This window comes from Lissotriton vulgaris, chromosome 1_1 (assembly GCF_964263255.1).
Source record: "Lissotriton vulgaris chromosome 1_1, aLisVul1.2, whole genome shotgun sequence".
In the NCBI taxonomy this organism is placed as follows: domain Eukaryota; kingdom Metazoa; phylum Chordata; class Amphibia; order Caudata; family Salamandridae; genus Lissotriton; species Lissotriton vulgaris.
In genome coordinates, this window is record NC_141685.1 from 533515121 (window position 1) to 533531944 (window position 16824).

The 16824-nt window shown below is 40.1% G+C and overlaps 1 protein-coding gene across 1 annotated transcript in view; it reads right to left on the minus strand.

Moving 5' to 3' along the window:
* Positions 1-2078: 2078 nt before the first annotated feature.
* Positions 2079-16824, minus strand: part of FNDC7 (fibronectin type III domain containing 7) — a 36099-nt gene continuing 21353 nt past the window's right edge. Inside the window, exons 8-13 of the mRNA XM_086936314.1 lie at positions 13094-13351; positions 11189-11443; positions 9140-9394; positions 6993-7253; positions 4952-4981; positions 2079-2149 (exon numbers count right to left, since the gene is read on the minus strand). Of these exons, the coding sequence (XP_086792440.1) occupies positions 2118-2149; positions 4952-4981; positions 6993-7253; positions 9140-9394; positions 11189-11443; positions 13094-13351 (1091 nt within the window). The 3' untranslated portion in view covers positions 2079-2117. The remainder of the gene's footprint in view (positions 2150-4951; positions 4982-6992; positions 7254-9139; positions 9395-11188; positions 11444-13093; positions 13352-16824) is intronic.

The following is a 16824-nucleotide window of genomic DNA, read 5'->3' on the forward strand; positions in this document are numbered from 1 at the left end:
CTGTAGTGCACTGGCATGTGGGATGTGTTTCTACAAAAACAATATGCCTGATAAATTCTCCCAAACAGAACCTAAGCTACTTGAGCCTCAGGTTTACGTGATTAACAGCCAGATTCATCATTGTAAAATCGGCTCGCAAAGGGCTGAATTCTGAGAATCTGGCCCTTTGTGAGCGCAATTTTTGCATTTGGGATTCATCACTCCAAATGCAAAAATCGCAAATTGCGAAATCGCTAAATTGCGAGGAATTGCATTTAAGGAATCTCTATTTGAGATTCCTTAAATGCAATTCATGAACCATTTTTGAATTGCGAAATCGCTATTTTTGGCCGCTATTTACCGCGAAGTCTGACTTCGTGGTAAATAGCGAAAACTTAGAAAAATGCACTTTAGTGCATTTTTCTAAGTTGTATGTTACACACACACATGTCCTTTGGACATGTGTGTGCACAACATCAGTCTACATTTACATTTCAGGGGTGCTACAGGGTGTCCTTTGGACACCCCTGGCACCCTTGAAATCGCATCCTTATTTGCGATTAGCAAATTGCTAATCGCAAATAAGGAAGCTGTAGAAATCGCAAATAATATTGCGATTTCTACATGAATCCCGTTTTGCGAGTCATTAATAGCGAATCCTTAATATTCGCTATTAAGGACTCGTAAATCGGGACATTGATGAATCTGACTGTAAGTCATTTTGGGGCAGCGTCAAATCCCATGTGTGTTGTGTGGGAAAACCCATCACAACGCCCATAGAGCGGTTTTCTGGTGCAGAGTAAGGTGACACAACGATTTGTGCTGCGTTGCCTTACTTATGATGAATAAGGCCACTCAGAGCATGCAAGGCGGCTTTGCGTGGCTTCATAAATCTTCATGAGAGCCCGGCGTCACTCATGTACCACATTACTTGGTGCAAAAATAAATAATCCCTTGATTGCCACCATGCACACAGACATCACACATGGACACATATATGTACTTAGATCAGCACAACCTGGACAGCATTTAACTGAGTTGTTCTTGCAGTGCCTGCCATCTGAGGAAAGTAGAGCCCAGCCTGGTCAAGAGACCTTATTGCCCCCATTTGTGGACACAGCCACCTTTATTTACTGCAGTCGGTATGGACCTTTAAGTAATTCTGGCAGGTGTACACCCTGTATATTGAACTCACCATATCAGTGGGTCAGAATATCAACGAAAAAATATATAGTTTTAAATATCGATAGGTAAGTAGGTCTAGATTTACAGGTAAGTCAGTCTAGTTTTTCTTTAACTACCTCCATATAGATATACACGTACGTGGTAGATATATATTCAAGGTACGTAGATTCGTCCCTCCATATTCTCCTACCACGATTGTTGTTGGTGTCGATATTCAGAAGTACAACCATTCCGGCACCTCTTGAGCTATTGCAGCAATGAATGTTTTGGAACTTTTTGAAAGTGAAGCCGAAAAAACGAAATTTTGTCAATTACAAATCCGTCCAAACGGTGGCATTCATTGGCGGAAACCTGCCCCCTCCAGTTGGCTGAGCTAAATTCTAGGCATCGTCATCGACTCGGCTTTTTCTATCACACATCAGATGGCACCCACCATTAAGCCTGTTTGTAACATTTACAAGTTTTTCAGAACATTTTATTTTTCTAACTTTCCGAAGAAGTTATGGCTTGCAACGCGTTTGTGCAGTCGCATCTCTCCTTTAGTAATCCCCTTTACTTGGGCCCATCGAAAAAAACAAATAAGTCTGCATTAATATATACAGAAGATGGCTGCTTGGAGTCTGCCGGACTGAAAAACTGTACTGCACCCTCGTGAGTGGAAGTTACACTCCCAAAACACTCTTAATCAAATATCTAAATTTGTCATACAAGGACACGCACTCAAGCGTGCACACACACACACACACGAAACAAGGCCCTGACAAAATATGGCAACAGATGAATGAGAAATAATTCTGTGATGCAGAAATCACTCACAAAGCAATAGTGTATCACGGCATACTAACAAACTTTAATACAAGCATATGTGTATTGTTCACAGAATTATTATGTATAAGTAATATAAGTTAACTTACCTGTTTACCTGGTCCGATTTTTGCATGAAAGTTTGGACGTTAGTCTGCACTTCTCTTACCCCTGTAAATCACTAAAAGAAAACATTGATTTAGCATTGACAGGTATTTAGTCCAAAACTAAAAAGATGTTTTAGAAAAGAAGGATTAAGAACTGTGGAGATCTGAACGTTTACAAAGCACTTCCAATAATTACTTTTAGCAGTCCTGTGTCAGATCTGGGAACAAAATTACTTTTAGCAGTCCTGTGTCAGATCTGGGAAAAAATGACTTTTAGCAGTCCTGTGTCAGATCTGGGAACAAAATGACTTTTAGCAGTCCTGTGTCAGATCTGGGGAAAAATGACTTTTAGCAGTCCTGTTTCAGATCTGGGAAAAAATGACTTTTACTAGTCCGGTGTCAGATCTGGGAACAAAATGACTTTTAGCAGTCCTGCGTCAGATCTGGGGGAAAATTACTTTTAGCAGTCCTGTGTCAGATCTGGGGAAAAATGACTTTTAGCAGTCCTGTGTCAGATCTGGGGAAAAATGACTTTTAGCAGTCCTGTGTCAGATCTGGGAAAAAATTACTTTTAGCAGTCCTGCGCCATATTCAGGAAACAATTACTTTTAACAGCCCTGTGTTAGATCCAGGAAACAATGACTTTTAGCAGTCCTGTGTCAGTAAACAATGGCTTATAGCAGTACTGACAGATCCAGAAAGCAATGACTTTAAGCAGCCCTGTGTCATATTCGGGAAACAATGACTTTTAGCTGTTTTGTGTCAGTAAACAATGGTTTATACCAAGCAGTCCCATAGCACATCCGGGAAACAATGACATTTAGCTGTCCTGTGTCAGATGCAGCAAAACAATTTTTTTCAGCAGTCCTGTGTGCCAAAACAACGTCTTTTAGAAGTCCTGTGTCTGGAAACAATGACGTTTATCCGTCCTGTGTCCCTAAACAATGACGTTTCGCGGTCTTGTGTCATAATCATTAAACAATGACTTTTAGCACTCCTGTTTCATAATCAGGAAACAATTACTTTTAGCAGTCTTGTGTCAGTAAACAATGGTTTACAGCAAGCAGCCTTTGCCAGATCCGGGAAACAGTGACATTTAGCTGTCCTGTATCACATCCAGGAAACAATGACTTTTAGCAGTCGTGTGTCAGTAAACAATGACTTTTAGCATTTGTGTGTCAGTAAACAATGACGTTTAGCAGTCTTGTGTTCCTGCAATGACTTTTAGCAGTCCTGTGTCATAATCAGGAAACAATGACTTTAAGCAGTCGTGTGTCAGTAAACAATGACTTTTAGCAGTTGTGTGTCAGTAAACAATGACGTTTAGCAGTCTTGTGTCCCTGCAATGACTTTTAGCAGTCCTGTATTGGGTCCAGAAAGCAATGATTTTAGCAGCCCTGTGCTAGACCCAGGAAAAGATCTATGAGGAAGTCCAAGCCAGGACTCAAGCCCAGTAGACTCAAGCCCAGTGTTCGATTTGTGGAATAAGTATGCTGATCATAACCGTGTTATCAGGTTTTGTTTGTTGCTGATCATTTTTCTGATAGTTTATTGTTATGCTGTATTGATTGATTGGCGAGAAACCGAGGGCCATGATATAAGTTACTGTGTCATCTTAAGGTGGACAGACACAAGCTGGTCACCCTTTAATAGATTCGACTACATTTCAAATAGCGCGGATCATGTTTATTTTGCTTCCCTTACACAAATAGTTAAAATGTACATTTATTTGAGCTTTCTGATCCGGACAAAAAAATCTAGAAAAAGTAAATTTCGTAATCAGGTTCTATATTGTCTTTTTGTCAATGGGTGATATTGGTTGTCCGTCAACATTTCGGGGGTTCATTTGCGTTTGTTAGTCCTGTGAGCTCATTTCAGTGTTTTTTGCAGCTACTACACAACTAATAGCCATTAAGGAGACCAGCACCTTTTATCATTGAAAATAAATGTGAATCATTTCAGATCAACAAATGATAAGAATGTGAAGGGCATTTGCGAACAACTAAGTATGTTAACAGTGCTTAATGGCTGCGAGCAGTGGCGGCTCCTCCGCTAAGGTGGAGGAGCGTCGCTCTACTGCTTTTCTGCAGTGACACCAAGGGAAAATAAAATGATAATAACTTGTGTTATTATCATTTTCTCCTACTTCTGCCTGCTTTGCGTTAGGGGGCGGGGGCAGTGGAGGAGTGGTAGCACCCTCCAAAAGTGCGCAGTGACTGCTTGGCCGACCCTCTCGGGCCGCCCAAAACAGTCTTGCGCACTTTGCATGTTGTCCATGCATGCTTCATTACCGCCTACATGGAGAACATTCCTAGGCCCCCAGTCAGCGTCTGAGCACCGAAACACTGCGGTCCTACCAATCACAATTCTGCTAAGGCAGCGTTGTGATTGGCTGACTGGTCGCATGGGTATGCTTCCAGTAAGGCAGAGCGAGGGAGGACTACGGAGGCGAGGAAGCGGCGAGAAGGTAAGTTTTTATTTTATTTTTTTGATTCCCGGTTTTTAGTTTTGCTTTTGTCTCAGAGTTGGTGTGATCTCAACATACATGGGACATCACCCTGGACTTCTTGTTCATAATATCAGCTGTTGAGGGTTTGTGGCTTGTAATTCTCATCTTAAACGTTCTCCTTTGTAATATGGCCCAGCAGCAACTCCTGTATCCAAACGCACCCACATTTTAAAGAATGTTATAAAAATTTTACCACATTTTGCGTCTTCTATGTACTTGAAGGGTTACTACTCAGTACATGCGAAGGTGTCATATTCTATTAAAGTGCAGCCCCATGGTTTGGAATCAACAACAAGAAAAATTCGAAAAATAGACCATAGTTCCTCTATTGCTTTTATATGTAAAAAGAGCATTATATTTCTCTTACCCATTCCAACAGAACTCCCAGAGCATGTGACTAAAAGGCAATAGAAATAAAAATTATGAATATTTTGCACCGTTAAAAAATTAGTAGAAAAACAGTATTTGCCAATAAAACATCGTGCATATCAGTGGGTCTAGTAATTCGTATGATAAAAGCATAACACATGGCTGCTTGAGTAGCGTAGAAAGATGTGTTTCTTGTGGACTACTTGTGAGGCGAGCAGAAGCATAAACAGTCGGAAGTGAACAGGCACTGTCTGTGCTGAGACACTTATTATAGGGATAAAGGAGTCGATTTCTAGAGTGGTCGGCTGGGTTCTCTGTTAGTGAAGTCTGGCTGGCTTGGAGTTTAGGGTACGAGAATATTGGAACCAATATTTTGTCTGACAGAATTATTGTGTCCTAAATATTGTTTGAAAAAATATAACTTCTGCACCCAATAGGGACACATTTTTGAAGACTATGTTAGGAGACCACATTTCTGTCAGGTGATATTTTTTCTAACAGTATTCTAAGAAACAACTGTAGAATAGTGAGATGGTTTGAGAAAGATGAAAGGAATAGGAAATCGGCTGACTTTGAAATACAGGTGAAGAAGTTACAGCGCTTTGTTGTGTCTCAACCAGACTACTCTCAGGAAGGGGCAGTGAGGCTAAAGCAGAAGAGAGTAAAACATGGTCCTCATGGAATAGTGGAGGATCTTCTCTACCATTAAAAAGTAGTAGTCTTGAAGGCAGACAAGTAAGCAATTACTGAGGTTTTGCCTCCTGATGTTTACTGGGGTTTAGGGCTAGTGAAGTGTGAGATGAGGACAGACCTCTGGGGTGTTGAGTAGATGGAAATGAGCAGCTATGCCTGTTGTGTCGATGCAGGTGGAACTCACTGACAAAGTAGCACCTCATGTCTTTGCCTGAGGAGATTGCGTTTGTGGAGGCGAGTTGGCATGGGAGCTGTGTTGTTTTATGGGCTATCGGTGAATAATGTTATATGGTTTCTGTTTTGACAGAGTTCAGTACAAGGTATGCAGTTGCATTTAGTGACAAATATCAGTGAAACATTTGGTCATTTGTTGCTGGAGATATGTAATAAAGGCAGTGATGTAACACAAAATTATGGGCATCTCCCTGGGAGAATGTGAAGAGGGGCACCCGAGTCTCCCATATCTGACAGATATTCATTGGCCTTTGGCTGAATGGGGGCCTCTGAAACTTTGGGGCACCCTGAAGGGTAGAGGCCCCCCCCTGTGCCGCAGGAGCTGCAGGACCACATTATGCCGCTTAATAAAGGAGAGACTTTAGGAAATAGGTTGTAGGAACAGGCAAAGTAGGATTAGGTGTAAGGGAGCACTGCAGAGACAATGAAAGGGTTAAAAACAGAACCATGAGTGAAGTCAACTGGTGGAGTGATTGGTCCAGAGTCAGAGAGGTTGCATTACATTTTAACAGGAGTAGTTCTCTCTGCAGGAAGTGAAACAGGAAAGTAACATGATATGAAACCAAGACTATACACAGCATCTTTTTGAGATTTTTGAACAAACATAGCAAAGGTTACACATCAGTCAAGAGGGTTCAGTAGACACAGGCCTAGGTGTGGTGAGAAAGTTCAGGACTTGGGAACCACCTGTCTTGAGAGGCTTAAGAAATTGGTAGTAGCAAAGTGGGCAACGTGCTAAAGAAAAGCGTCTCAAGCATTTTGAAGAAGAAAAGAGGAGGAAGAAGATGGCCATAGTTAATGAGGAAATAGTTTTTTTTGATCAGGGGTAATAATGAAAATAATCATGCGACCGATAATGGGGACTGTCTATGATCAGGAAAACTAGATATAACTCTGAGTAGTGAGTGGAGTGAGTTGGCACAGCGCAATTAATGTAAAAATGAAGAAAAATGAACATGTTGATAAATTATTAAGTAATAATCATACGTTACTATGAGATGATTAAACAGGATATCATAATATAAAATAAAAGTAAGAAAAAAAATGGCAGGAGTGGTAGTCAGTGCATCACACGTTCTTTCAGACATATTATTCCATAAATATTTGGTTACCTGAATATATCTTTTTGGGACAGAACGTAAGCTTCAAACCATCATCATCTATTGGTGCGACTACCACGGTGTACACGTCCCCGCAGGGTATATTTGTAACATCACAGTAACTGGAATCGAGGCTGGGGGAGCATGTGAAATTGCCTTTCGATCCATAAAGGTCTGCACTATACTGGCCTTGCTCGGCTGAGGCCCGCCAGTTCACTCGTATTCCATTACTGGACAGTCTGTAGAGCCTCACACCCAACGGGCAGCAGGCACCTTGAAAATAGAAGAATGACAAGACAATCAGGTGAAGAAATGGGAGCCGTGTATAGGTTATGGAGCATTCAGAATGTACCAAAGGCAAACTGGCCCTGAAGATTTCTGTCACCTGTTCTAGAATTATAACTCAACCTCATATAAAATCCCCTAATAGTCTTAATGTGCTCTACTGAACCTCTGGGTGAAGAGACCATATTTAGTCATAGATGGGAAAGCAGTAATAAAATCCCCCTTAAATTATTGCAGCTATCCATCAAAATGTCATATTTGATGGAAACTCTGTACTGTTTCTGATGAAATGCTGGTACCAGTTTTACCCCATTTCTGGTTTCTCCTCACATTTTGTGTCCTCTAAGTATTTTCCTCTCCTCTATTAGATTTTGCTACGCTATGTAATTTGCCTTGCTTCCCTTGTGTCTCTAACAGCCCCTTGCTTCATTAATCTCTTTTTGAATCTTTCCTGTTTCCTCTATGCTGAAAGCTTTCCAGACCTCCACTTATTTTTCTTCTGATAAAAGTTAATGACACCATTTCTGTCTGAAATTGTGTTTGTTTTCTTTCCTCATGACTGTGTTGCTCTTATGGTTATTTGCTTCTCACTTTCTACTGTCACACACAATTAGGGTTAAAGTGTTATTCTTTTTTCTTCTCAATTCACATGTTCTGTCTCGCAAACACTTTCAGATTTTAGCATCATATCATTTTTACAATGTTCCACTTCTTGACTTTCCATGCTATGAAATAATGTTATCGTTCTTATTTTCTCTCTTTTGGGGTACTGATTTCTCATTCTTCTTGCTCTCCCTCAGCCCCACTGCTTAACTCCTTTAACCAACTTCTTGTTCGCGTAGTTCTCCTCACCCATACATCTCCTTCAATTTCTTCTCTCTCCTTGCTCCCAATCTAGCATTCAGCTTCTCGTTTACTTTCTGTGTATCACGTTTAAGTGTATCATTGGACTCAGCCCCACTGCCCCTTAACTTTCTACGCTAATCAAAAGTGGATGTAATTTACGTTTTACGTCCCAAATTAGACTCCCCACTCAGTGGCCCTACAGGCTTTCAATCTCATTTTGATTATTTTTTTACCTGCTAGCCCATGAGCCTTAAAATGTCCTCATCCTGCTACCACTCCACTGCTTTCATTCCTTTGGTCTCCCTCTAAAGGTGTACCTCTTAACCTCTTCTTCCCAACTCTACAATATCGTTCATGCTTATTTTGTTTATATTTTAATCTACACCATTTTAATTTCATTCTTGAATGTTTTAGTGATTGCACTTTATAAACACAAACAATGAGAATGGAATATTCTCACTAAAGGGAACATATTTTACTCTGTGGGGTTGTGACACAGAAAAAGTCGTATTAGTTTTTTTGTATTAGACCAATTCAGTAGTTTACCAAATCCTTTTGGATGAATTATAATTTTTACAGAAGTCACAGAAATATCAAAGTGCATGTCTGCATCTATATATTTTCCCACCGTATTCAAATTGAGCAAATAAGTCAGTTAGTGTAAAATGGCAGAACTGCCTAGAAAAATCTGTGTGACTTACCACTGATGTACCATCATTTTACAACAACAGAACATCCTGACAGCCTGCTTCCATGCAATGGCCTTGTAGTAGAGTACATGTGTACACAAAGAGTACGACTATTTAGCACATGATTCACTGTTGTCTAAAAATTGTAACATATTTCTCAAATGCTTAATTGTCTAACGTTGTGCAAATAATTGACTACGCAATATGTGGCAGATAAAGATAAATAAACGTATTATCACTTTAAATGAAAAATTCAAAAGAACATTTTTTAACATGAAGCCTTTCTTAAAGGAACAAAAGATAGTACAGAACATGTGGACATTGCTTTCCTTTTCTTACTTGAGGAGTAGCCTTGATACGTGCACACAGACTTGAGTCCTGTTTCGCTGATGGCTTCCAACGACACGGAGTAGTTGCTGCTACACGTGATACAGCCCAGAAGGCAGTGGTTCTGGAGGGTGGTGCACTTAGCCTGGCCTTTTGACGATTCCAGCATTGTCGTGTAGGTCTGTGCACCCAACGCAGTTGACCAGCTGACATTGGTCATGGCCTGAGTAACTTGAACTGCTTGCAGATCAGTAGGGCAGCAGGGAGCTTTAGGGGGGAAAAGAAATCAAATCACTGTTAGCATTATCCACCCCAGCACAGCATCTGGGCCTGTGGGTGCTCCCTAATAAACAGCTGAATACACATGTTTTTACTATGAGAATATTGTACAGACACTCAAAGATTATTGACATTTGAATTAAGATGGTACTTAGTGCATCCCAAGAACATAGTCACACAATAGAAAGTCTACATAGCACAGCTCAATGCCACCCAAAATGCTCTGTGTCCAGAGCATCTCATAAATAGATAGCCTTGTAATTGATATTATAGTATTGGATGGCTTCTTACAGGAGCAAGGGTTAAAAGAGAAGAGTTACAATTATTAGACGGTTAGTGGCAGGTCCAATGGGCTACAATATATGAATGAGTCGTCGCTGAGATCAGGTGATCCATATCGGTAGGATTTGCCTGAGAAACAGTAAATCTCAATCAACAGAGCAATGATCGAACCACTAGTAAAAACCCACTTTCATAGGATTTATTCATTCATTTGTCATTAGTTTTAGCAGATGATATGACTTGCTGTCATCCATCGAGCAATGTTATCTGCTGACCAGGTGTATACATATAGTTCTAATACCAAAATGTTTATTAGATCGATCAGAAAACGGAACCAATTGCTGTAATCTTTCACCTGTTTTAAGGTGCCTTAGGAGTTCACCCTGCATATTTGTTCTACCTTTCAAGGTATGTCTGCTGCCAATAATATACACATTGATTGTGTTGAAGATAGATCAAAGGCTGAGCAGTCATGGGATTTTGTGGTAGGGAACGTTAGAGTGGGGGTTGTCTACAAGAGTTTGCGAGGTGTCCAATATGTAAATGGACTTCTGACGAGGAAGAAAGTGTAGAAACATTTCAAGGCTGGCAAAGCCTCACTGGGGGTTATGACCAGGTGATATGCATTGACTCACATGGGGGTCAGAGAGCGACAGATCAATGATCATCAAAAGGGACATAAATATATTTTCATGGCTGAGGGGAAGGGTGAAGCTTTATAGAAAAGAACACTGGGGCTTATTATTGTCAAATGCTTTGTTTAAGGCAGATCAAATTCCAAAGCACTGAACACAGTACTGTGTATCGGGGTGCAAACCTCAGAATTACTCGGTGCAATTTTGAGATTGGTGAATACTGTCAAATAGACTGCAGCAATCAGCAATTTACTGGAACAGATTCACACTTTTTTACGACCCAAAGTCCAACCTAGAAGCACTAAAAAATCAATAGAACTTTTTTCACAGCTCCTCATTCAGAAGATCTGAAGATGTTTATGTGTGCAGATGGAGATTCGAACAACAGAATATCCACCAGTATGGTACATTTTTTGCAGTAGTGAATGTAGGTGTATGAAATAGAAGAAGAGCAGACACAGGGGAATGTCACATCATTTACCCCATCAAATCTGCAAGAAAGAAACTGAAAACTACGTCTGATCAGAGACTCAATAAAGCTCTCTTGACTATGGAACATAATTCATTTCTAGACTCTTGTCTACTGACAAAATATATCGCAGAAAACTTTTATTGTCTCAGCATACTACTGACATGCAGCTAAAACCTAAACGCCTTTGCTTAAGCACTTTGTTTAACCATCTTATACAAATCTTGGAGAATCACTTCCTAAGCTCTTTATTAAGGAATTAGATTGTTTACCCAAAACATATTGTCCTATGGAATTCTATTCCATCTTCCTGGAGATTCATTACACTTTGCAATATTGCATTTCTATATATTGTGTTGCAACTGTTTGCTTCATGGATTGACAATGCCCACACACCTGTTTCTAAAGGAACAGCATAGCTGGGTAAGCTCAGTCCTGATGGAGAACTCGCAACAACATGGACCACAAACATGCATCCACATGGGAGACCGGCCAGTGTGCAGGAGATCCCAGAGCTGGTGCAGTTCCACGTTCCTTCATCCCCTCTTGCAGTCACAAGATACGTGGCAGCATCATTGCTGGACTCCCAGTAGACGTCAAAGGAGGACGTATCAGTTGTTGTAATGTTTAATATTTCAGGACTGCAAGGGGCTATAAAAGATAACAAATGTCATTACCTAAAACACATTTATGTGAATACAATGATTCAATAAAATCAAGCTGTGCAATTGCATAAAAAGAGATGTGAAACTGTGCAATGAAATTCAGTTTTTAAAACATTTTTAAGAAAGAAAATGTTTGTTAGTTACAGTATGTATTTACATTAAGAAAAAACTATTACAATGAAATAATAAAGTTTTGACACATTTCTACAATCCTAAGTCACCATCACTAGTTTCATAACAGTTTGTCCCATAAAGATGTTTTTTTTTTAAATCAGCATTTAGAGATGAAACTAAGTAAAAGAGAAAGATTAGGAGGGTTATGGGAAACAAAGCAAAGAGAGGAGAGGCACGCACACCGTAGGCAAGATCTAACAAATAAACCTCCTGCAATTAAAATGCCATATTACGAGTAACCATAGATTTACACATCCTCAAACATTTTAGAATTACTTTATCATTTTTGTAAGATGCCGTCTCCAAGTCAGCCAATGAAACAAGATCCTTAATCCGTGTTTAAGTAGATGGTTTCCTATTTCACATTCAGCACTCTAAGACTTTTAGCAAAAGTTAACACATCTAAAACCTACAAGACTAGGTTTTCTCTGAATCCAGTGGGATTACTAGTGCAGCAAGAGTTCTCCTACTACCAGCTTTGTCTTTCGATGACCTCATTGGCAAAATGAAGTTATTTTGGACATATTCAAAACATATGAATAAGCCACTTTTGCTAGAACACCATCTTAAGTTAGATACCACCAAGTATCACCCGGTTTCCATTATAATTTAAGATGATCATCTGGCTAATCTGTCCTTTAACAAAAAACATGCTTCAGGGGGAGCAGGTAGGTGTATAATGCAGGAATCATTTTAAATCTGCTACCCATTTATTTCTTTTCATCTCCTGACTGAACAAGATTTGTCAGAGAAAATCATCAAGGTAAAGTAATACTTATTTTTCCATTGATTATTTCTTGAACTCCTTCAGGTGTGACGCCTGGTCCTCCATCCCATTGACCACCATACGTTAAGAAGCCTTTACAGAACCCAAGTGTTCCATACTGCATATTCGCTCAGACATCTGAAAATTGCCCAATGCCCTGTTGATGCTGTTGGAATTAGGTAAAAAAAAGTTCAACTTCTAACTGAAATGAATGTAAGCACATTCAAAAATACCCCTGTGTGGGTGGGAACTTATTATTTTCTTTAATTGCAACCCATTTTATTTGTGCAAATATAGATTCCAAAGTGCAAAAGAACCCCCTCTCCTGAAGTAAAGTTTCTGCAGGCCGTCTGGCATGATGATATGCTTGCGATGGTAATACACTTCAGAACACCACTGAGGGATCACTGGTAATTTCTTGGACTATACTTGTTACTGCAGTGCATGTGCACTAATGATGCATGCATGCACATTTGAGCCAGGTATTAAGGTGCAGGTTGCACAGTATCACAGAATACGAACAGGACCAATTTTTACATACCAGTACATGCTTGTGTCTTAATGAAAGAGTGTTTGCAGACCTGTTGACTTGAAATCACTGACAGATTCTCTGTGTTTTTTTAAAGTTTAAACTACATGGATACCATCTAGTATCGGGGAACAAACTCATGAAGAAACACTGTATAACGATTGTACCTGTTGTCGCGTATCTCGATGGGCACGAGGTGTTACTGCCCCGGATGTCGCTAAAGGAGTACACTGTGACGTTGTACGTGGTGTCGCACTCTAATGCTGAGAGAGCGCACACTGTTGATGTGTCATTACAGAGGATGACGTTGGTTCCATGCACTGCTTTGGTTTCGTACATTTCAGCGCCTCGGACAGGAGACCAGACAATCTCAAGAGTGTCACCGGATACATACGCTGGACTCACGTCTCCAGGGCAACAAGGTGCTGAAAAGTTAAACACACAAAGTCCAAGTTAGATTCAATCGCTAAAATGTTTTCAAACAAATCTATCTATAGATCACAAAATAGAGCGAGTGGTACCTCACTGACACATTCTGACACCTGTATGGGCACACTGTTATAAGGCATATTTCTTATATTTAAAAAATAGAGAGCCCTCTGTTCCATAAGATCTTTAAAAAAGTCAATTGTTTTGGAGTACTGAAGTATAGAATCGATTCATAATAGATGTATAAATAAGAATAGCACAAATATGGCTTTACATATTTGCGCACAATCAAGATAAAGCACACGTTGTTGATTTGCAAATATGATGTGTTATTTTGATGGAAAGCTATTTGTCATTTGCACAGTCACTGGCTTTATAAATATTTATGTATTTATCAAGTTTTGTATAGCACGAACTTGACTCAAAGGTTTCAGAGCGCTTCACAGCGTTTGCATTGCAGTAATTACAAGGGGATTACATTTGGAATAAATATAAATACATGGTGAAAGCATATAGATGAAGTATGCGGAAGACATCAGTATATGTTGACAGAGCAGGCCACATGCCTGGCTCCTACATGTTCAATGGACATCATTTTTAGCATTGAAGGAGGCCTGTTATGTAACAGAAGCATGCAGCCTTTAAATGCCCATACGAAGGACATCTTAGGTCCTGCTTACAGACAGCTTTTAGTTATATGTTGTTGAAGACCTATTGTTTACACTACCAATGTTTACAGTGAGATTGGATGTCTGATAGAATGTAGATTGCAAAATTATCGTGTGGACAGAATATTGTGTGAAAACTATTGAGGACCAAAATTATTGTGAAGGTAAGTGCAGATAGGTAAGTATAGAGCCCCAGGTATGGACGGAATTCCAGCTGATATATTTTTATCGGATCGGAAGTCCTGGTGTAGCTATTTTACAATGCTGGCTAATGCGGTGGCAATGGGAGGGAAAGTGCCTGCCTCATGGAAGGGAGCCGAAATCATTCCCATATTCAAGAAAGGTGATAGAACCCTGGCTAAAAACTATAGACCCATTAGTCTGATTGATACAGCGCAGAAACTAATGGGTCGATTAGTCCAGAATAAACTGCAGCAATGGATTAATGAAAAGAATATTTTATCATCCTACCAAGCTGGGTTTCGCCCTTTAACTAGTAGCGTTGATCAAGTCCTCCACTTTTTAACCATCTATTGGAGAAACGTTACTTTAAAGAAGGGGACATTGTATGCAGTCTTTGTGGACCTAAAAGCCGCTTTCGACTTGGTCCCCAGAGAGAAACTCTGGCAGACCCTGGCGGACGTAGGCTTAAGCCAGGAATTGCTTACACTTCTTGTTCGTCTCCACGAAAATAACTTTGCTAGAATAAGGTGGGGCAAGCAAGGAGAAGTAACTGATCCCTTCCCGGTAGAACGTGGGGTGAGACAAGGGTGTGTCCTAGCGCCGACTCTCTTCTCAATCTATATAAATGGTATTGTTGAACATCTAGAGAAGATTGCTAGTGACGCCCCAGTAATTGCAGGCTCTCGTGTCCCCGTCCTCATGTTCGCGGACGACACGCTCTTACTTTCCCGCACCCCCAGTGGTCTTCAAAAAGTGGTTGATGCCTTTGGTGAGTTTTGTGATGGGAGGGGCCTTGAACTGAATACCACTAAAACAAAATTCATGTGCCTCAACCAGCAGTCCACCTTTAAAGGTGTAATAAAATATAAAGGTACACCCCTAGAAAGGGTGGACTCTTTCTCTTACCTAGGCATCACCCTCCAAGAAAACATGAGCTGGAAATCACACATAAACACAACTTTACTAAAGTTTAGGCAGCTAGCAGGCGCAATTAGCCTAAAACATCGTAGCTCGCTAACAAAGCCAGTAAATTGTGTGTTGGAAATTTATTCCATGAAAGTACTGGGGGCATGTTTATATGGCTCTGAATTATGGGGGTTTTCTAATTTGAGAGAACTGGGCCGAGCAGAAAACAGATTCCTACGAGGGATTGTGATGGTTCCCCAAAGCACACCCACAATTCCATTAAAATTGGATCTGGGAAGAAAAGATATAGAGGACATAGCGAGGCTACGGCCCCTTCTATATTGGAGACGGATTATGGTGACCCCAGAACTAAGTCACTATGCGGCGGCCTTGATGGATGTCATCAAGTTCGACCGCTTCCATAGTATCCCATGGTTAAAAGAGCTCCGGGGACTCCTTATAAAACTGAAATTGGGTTATCTATGGGACAATAAAGATGTCACCTGCTTCCCTACGAAAGCAAAGCTGAAAGAATTATATTGGGAAATGGTATATCTTACAATGTTTAGTGATGGTACAAGTACAAGCCTAACATCTCGCTTCTTAGATATAAAAATGTACCCCTCATGCGAATCTTTTTGGGATGTTATCGAAAAACCATACAATAGAAAACTTTATTTTCAATTTCGCATAGGTACACTCCCGGTGAATATCTTCAAGAAGCATTGGTCCCCAGCATGGGATGAACACTGTCACCATTGTAATGAACAAACTGAGCACATTTCCCATCTCTTGTTCTGTTGTCCACTGTATTCGTCCCCCAGACGTAAATGGCTAAAACCTGTGTGTGCAAATATGGGAACCCGTAGCCAATCTGAAGCTCTCAGGATACTTGAAACAGATTGTTCCACAGTGCTCGTGGTTGGGGTAGCAAAATTCCTGGCCTGGGCATGGATAATTCGTACCAGATCATTAATGACAATCACATCCCAATGAAATCATGCACATTACTAACTTTGCACTTTGTTATATGAATTATTGTATTTTAACTTTTAGAAAAATCTACTTTTTAAGAAGTGTGATAATTTAGTGTATTTTTATCATGTATTTATTCGACAATTCATGTTTAATATGTATTTTTAGGAAGTATTTTATGTGTAGTATTTATTGTATTAGGGCTAGGTGAATGCTTTTATGACAAATGTCGAATAAAGCTTTGAAACTTGAACTTGAACTTGAACTTGATTTCCTATTCTTAACTCCCCATCTAGGTACCTTGAAGATATATATCTTCAAGGTACCTAGATGGAGAGTTAAGTATGGCAAAAATGTGCTTTCCCGTATAAACTTACCTGCACAATATTTTTGTCCTTGATATTCTTGACACAATATGTTCTTCTTGATATTTTGTCCAAACACCCTGATAGACAGGTCAACTCATTGCTTACTATTTGCTTACATCTTATTTTATGGCTTTCCTTCCTCTTCTTATGTTTCTCCCTCCTCTGGAGCATAGCTTTTTTTACCATTGTACAGATTGGATGACTTTACCTTTCCACTGCTCCCGCTCAGGAAACAACGTTTTTCTTTTCCTTCAGCATTCCATGGGAGTGCATGTGTTTTCTTACTCTGTCCCCAATATGTTGCTTTCCCCACACATCTGGCCACCCCACCCTACGTATTGCTCCTACAAAGCTCTTCCCTTGCCTCTC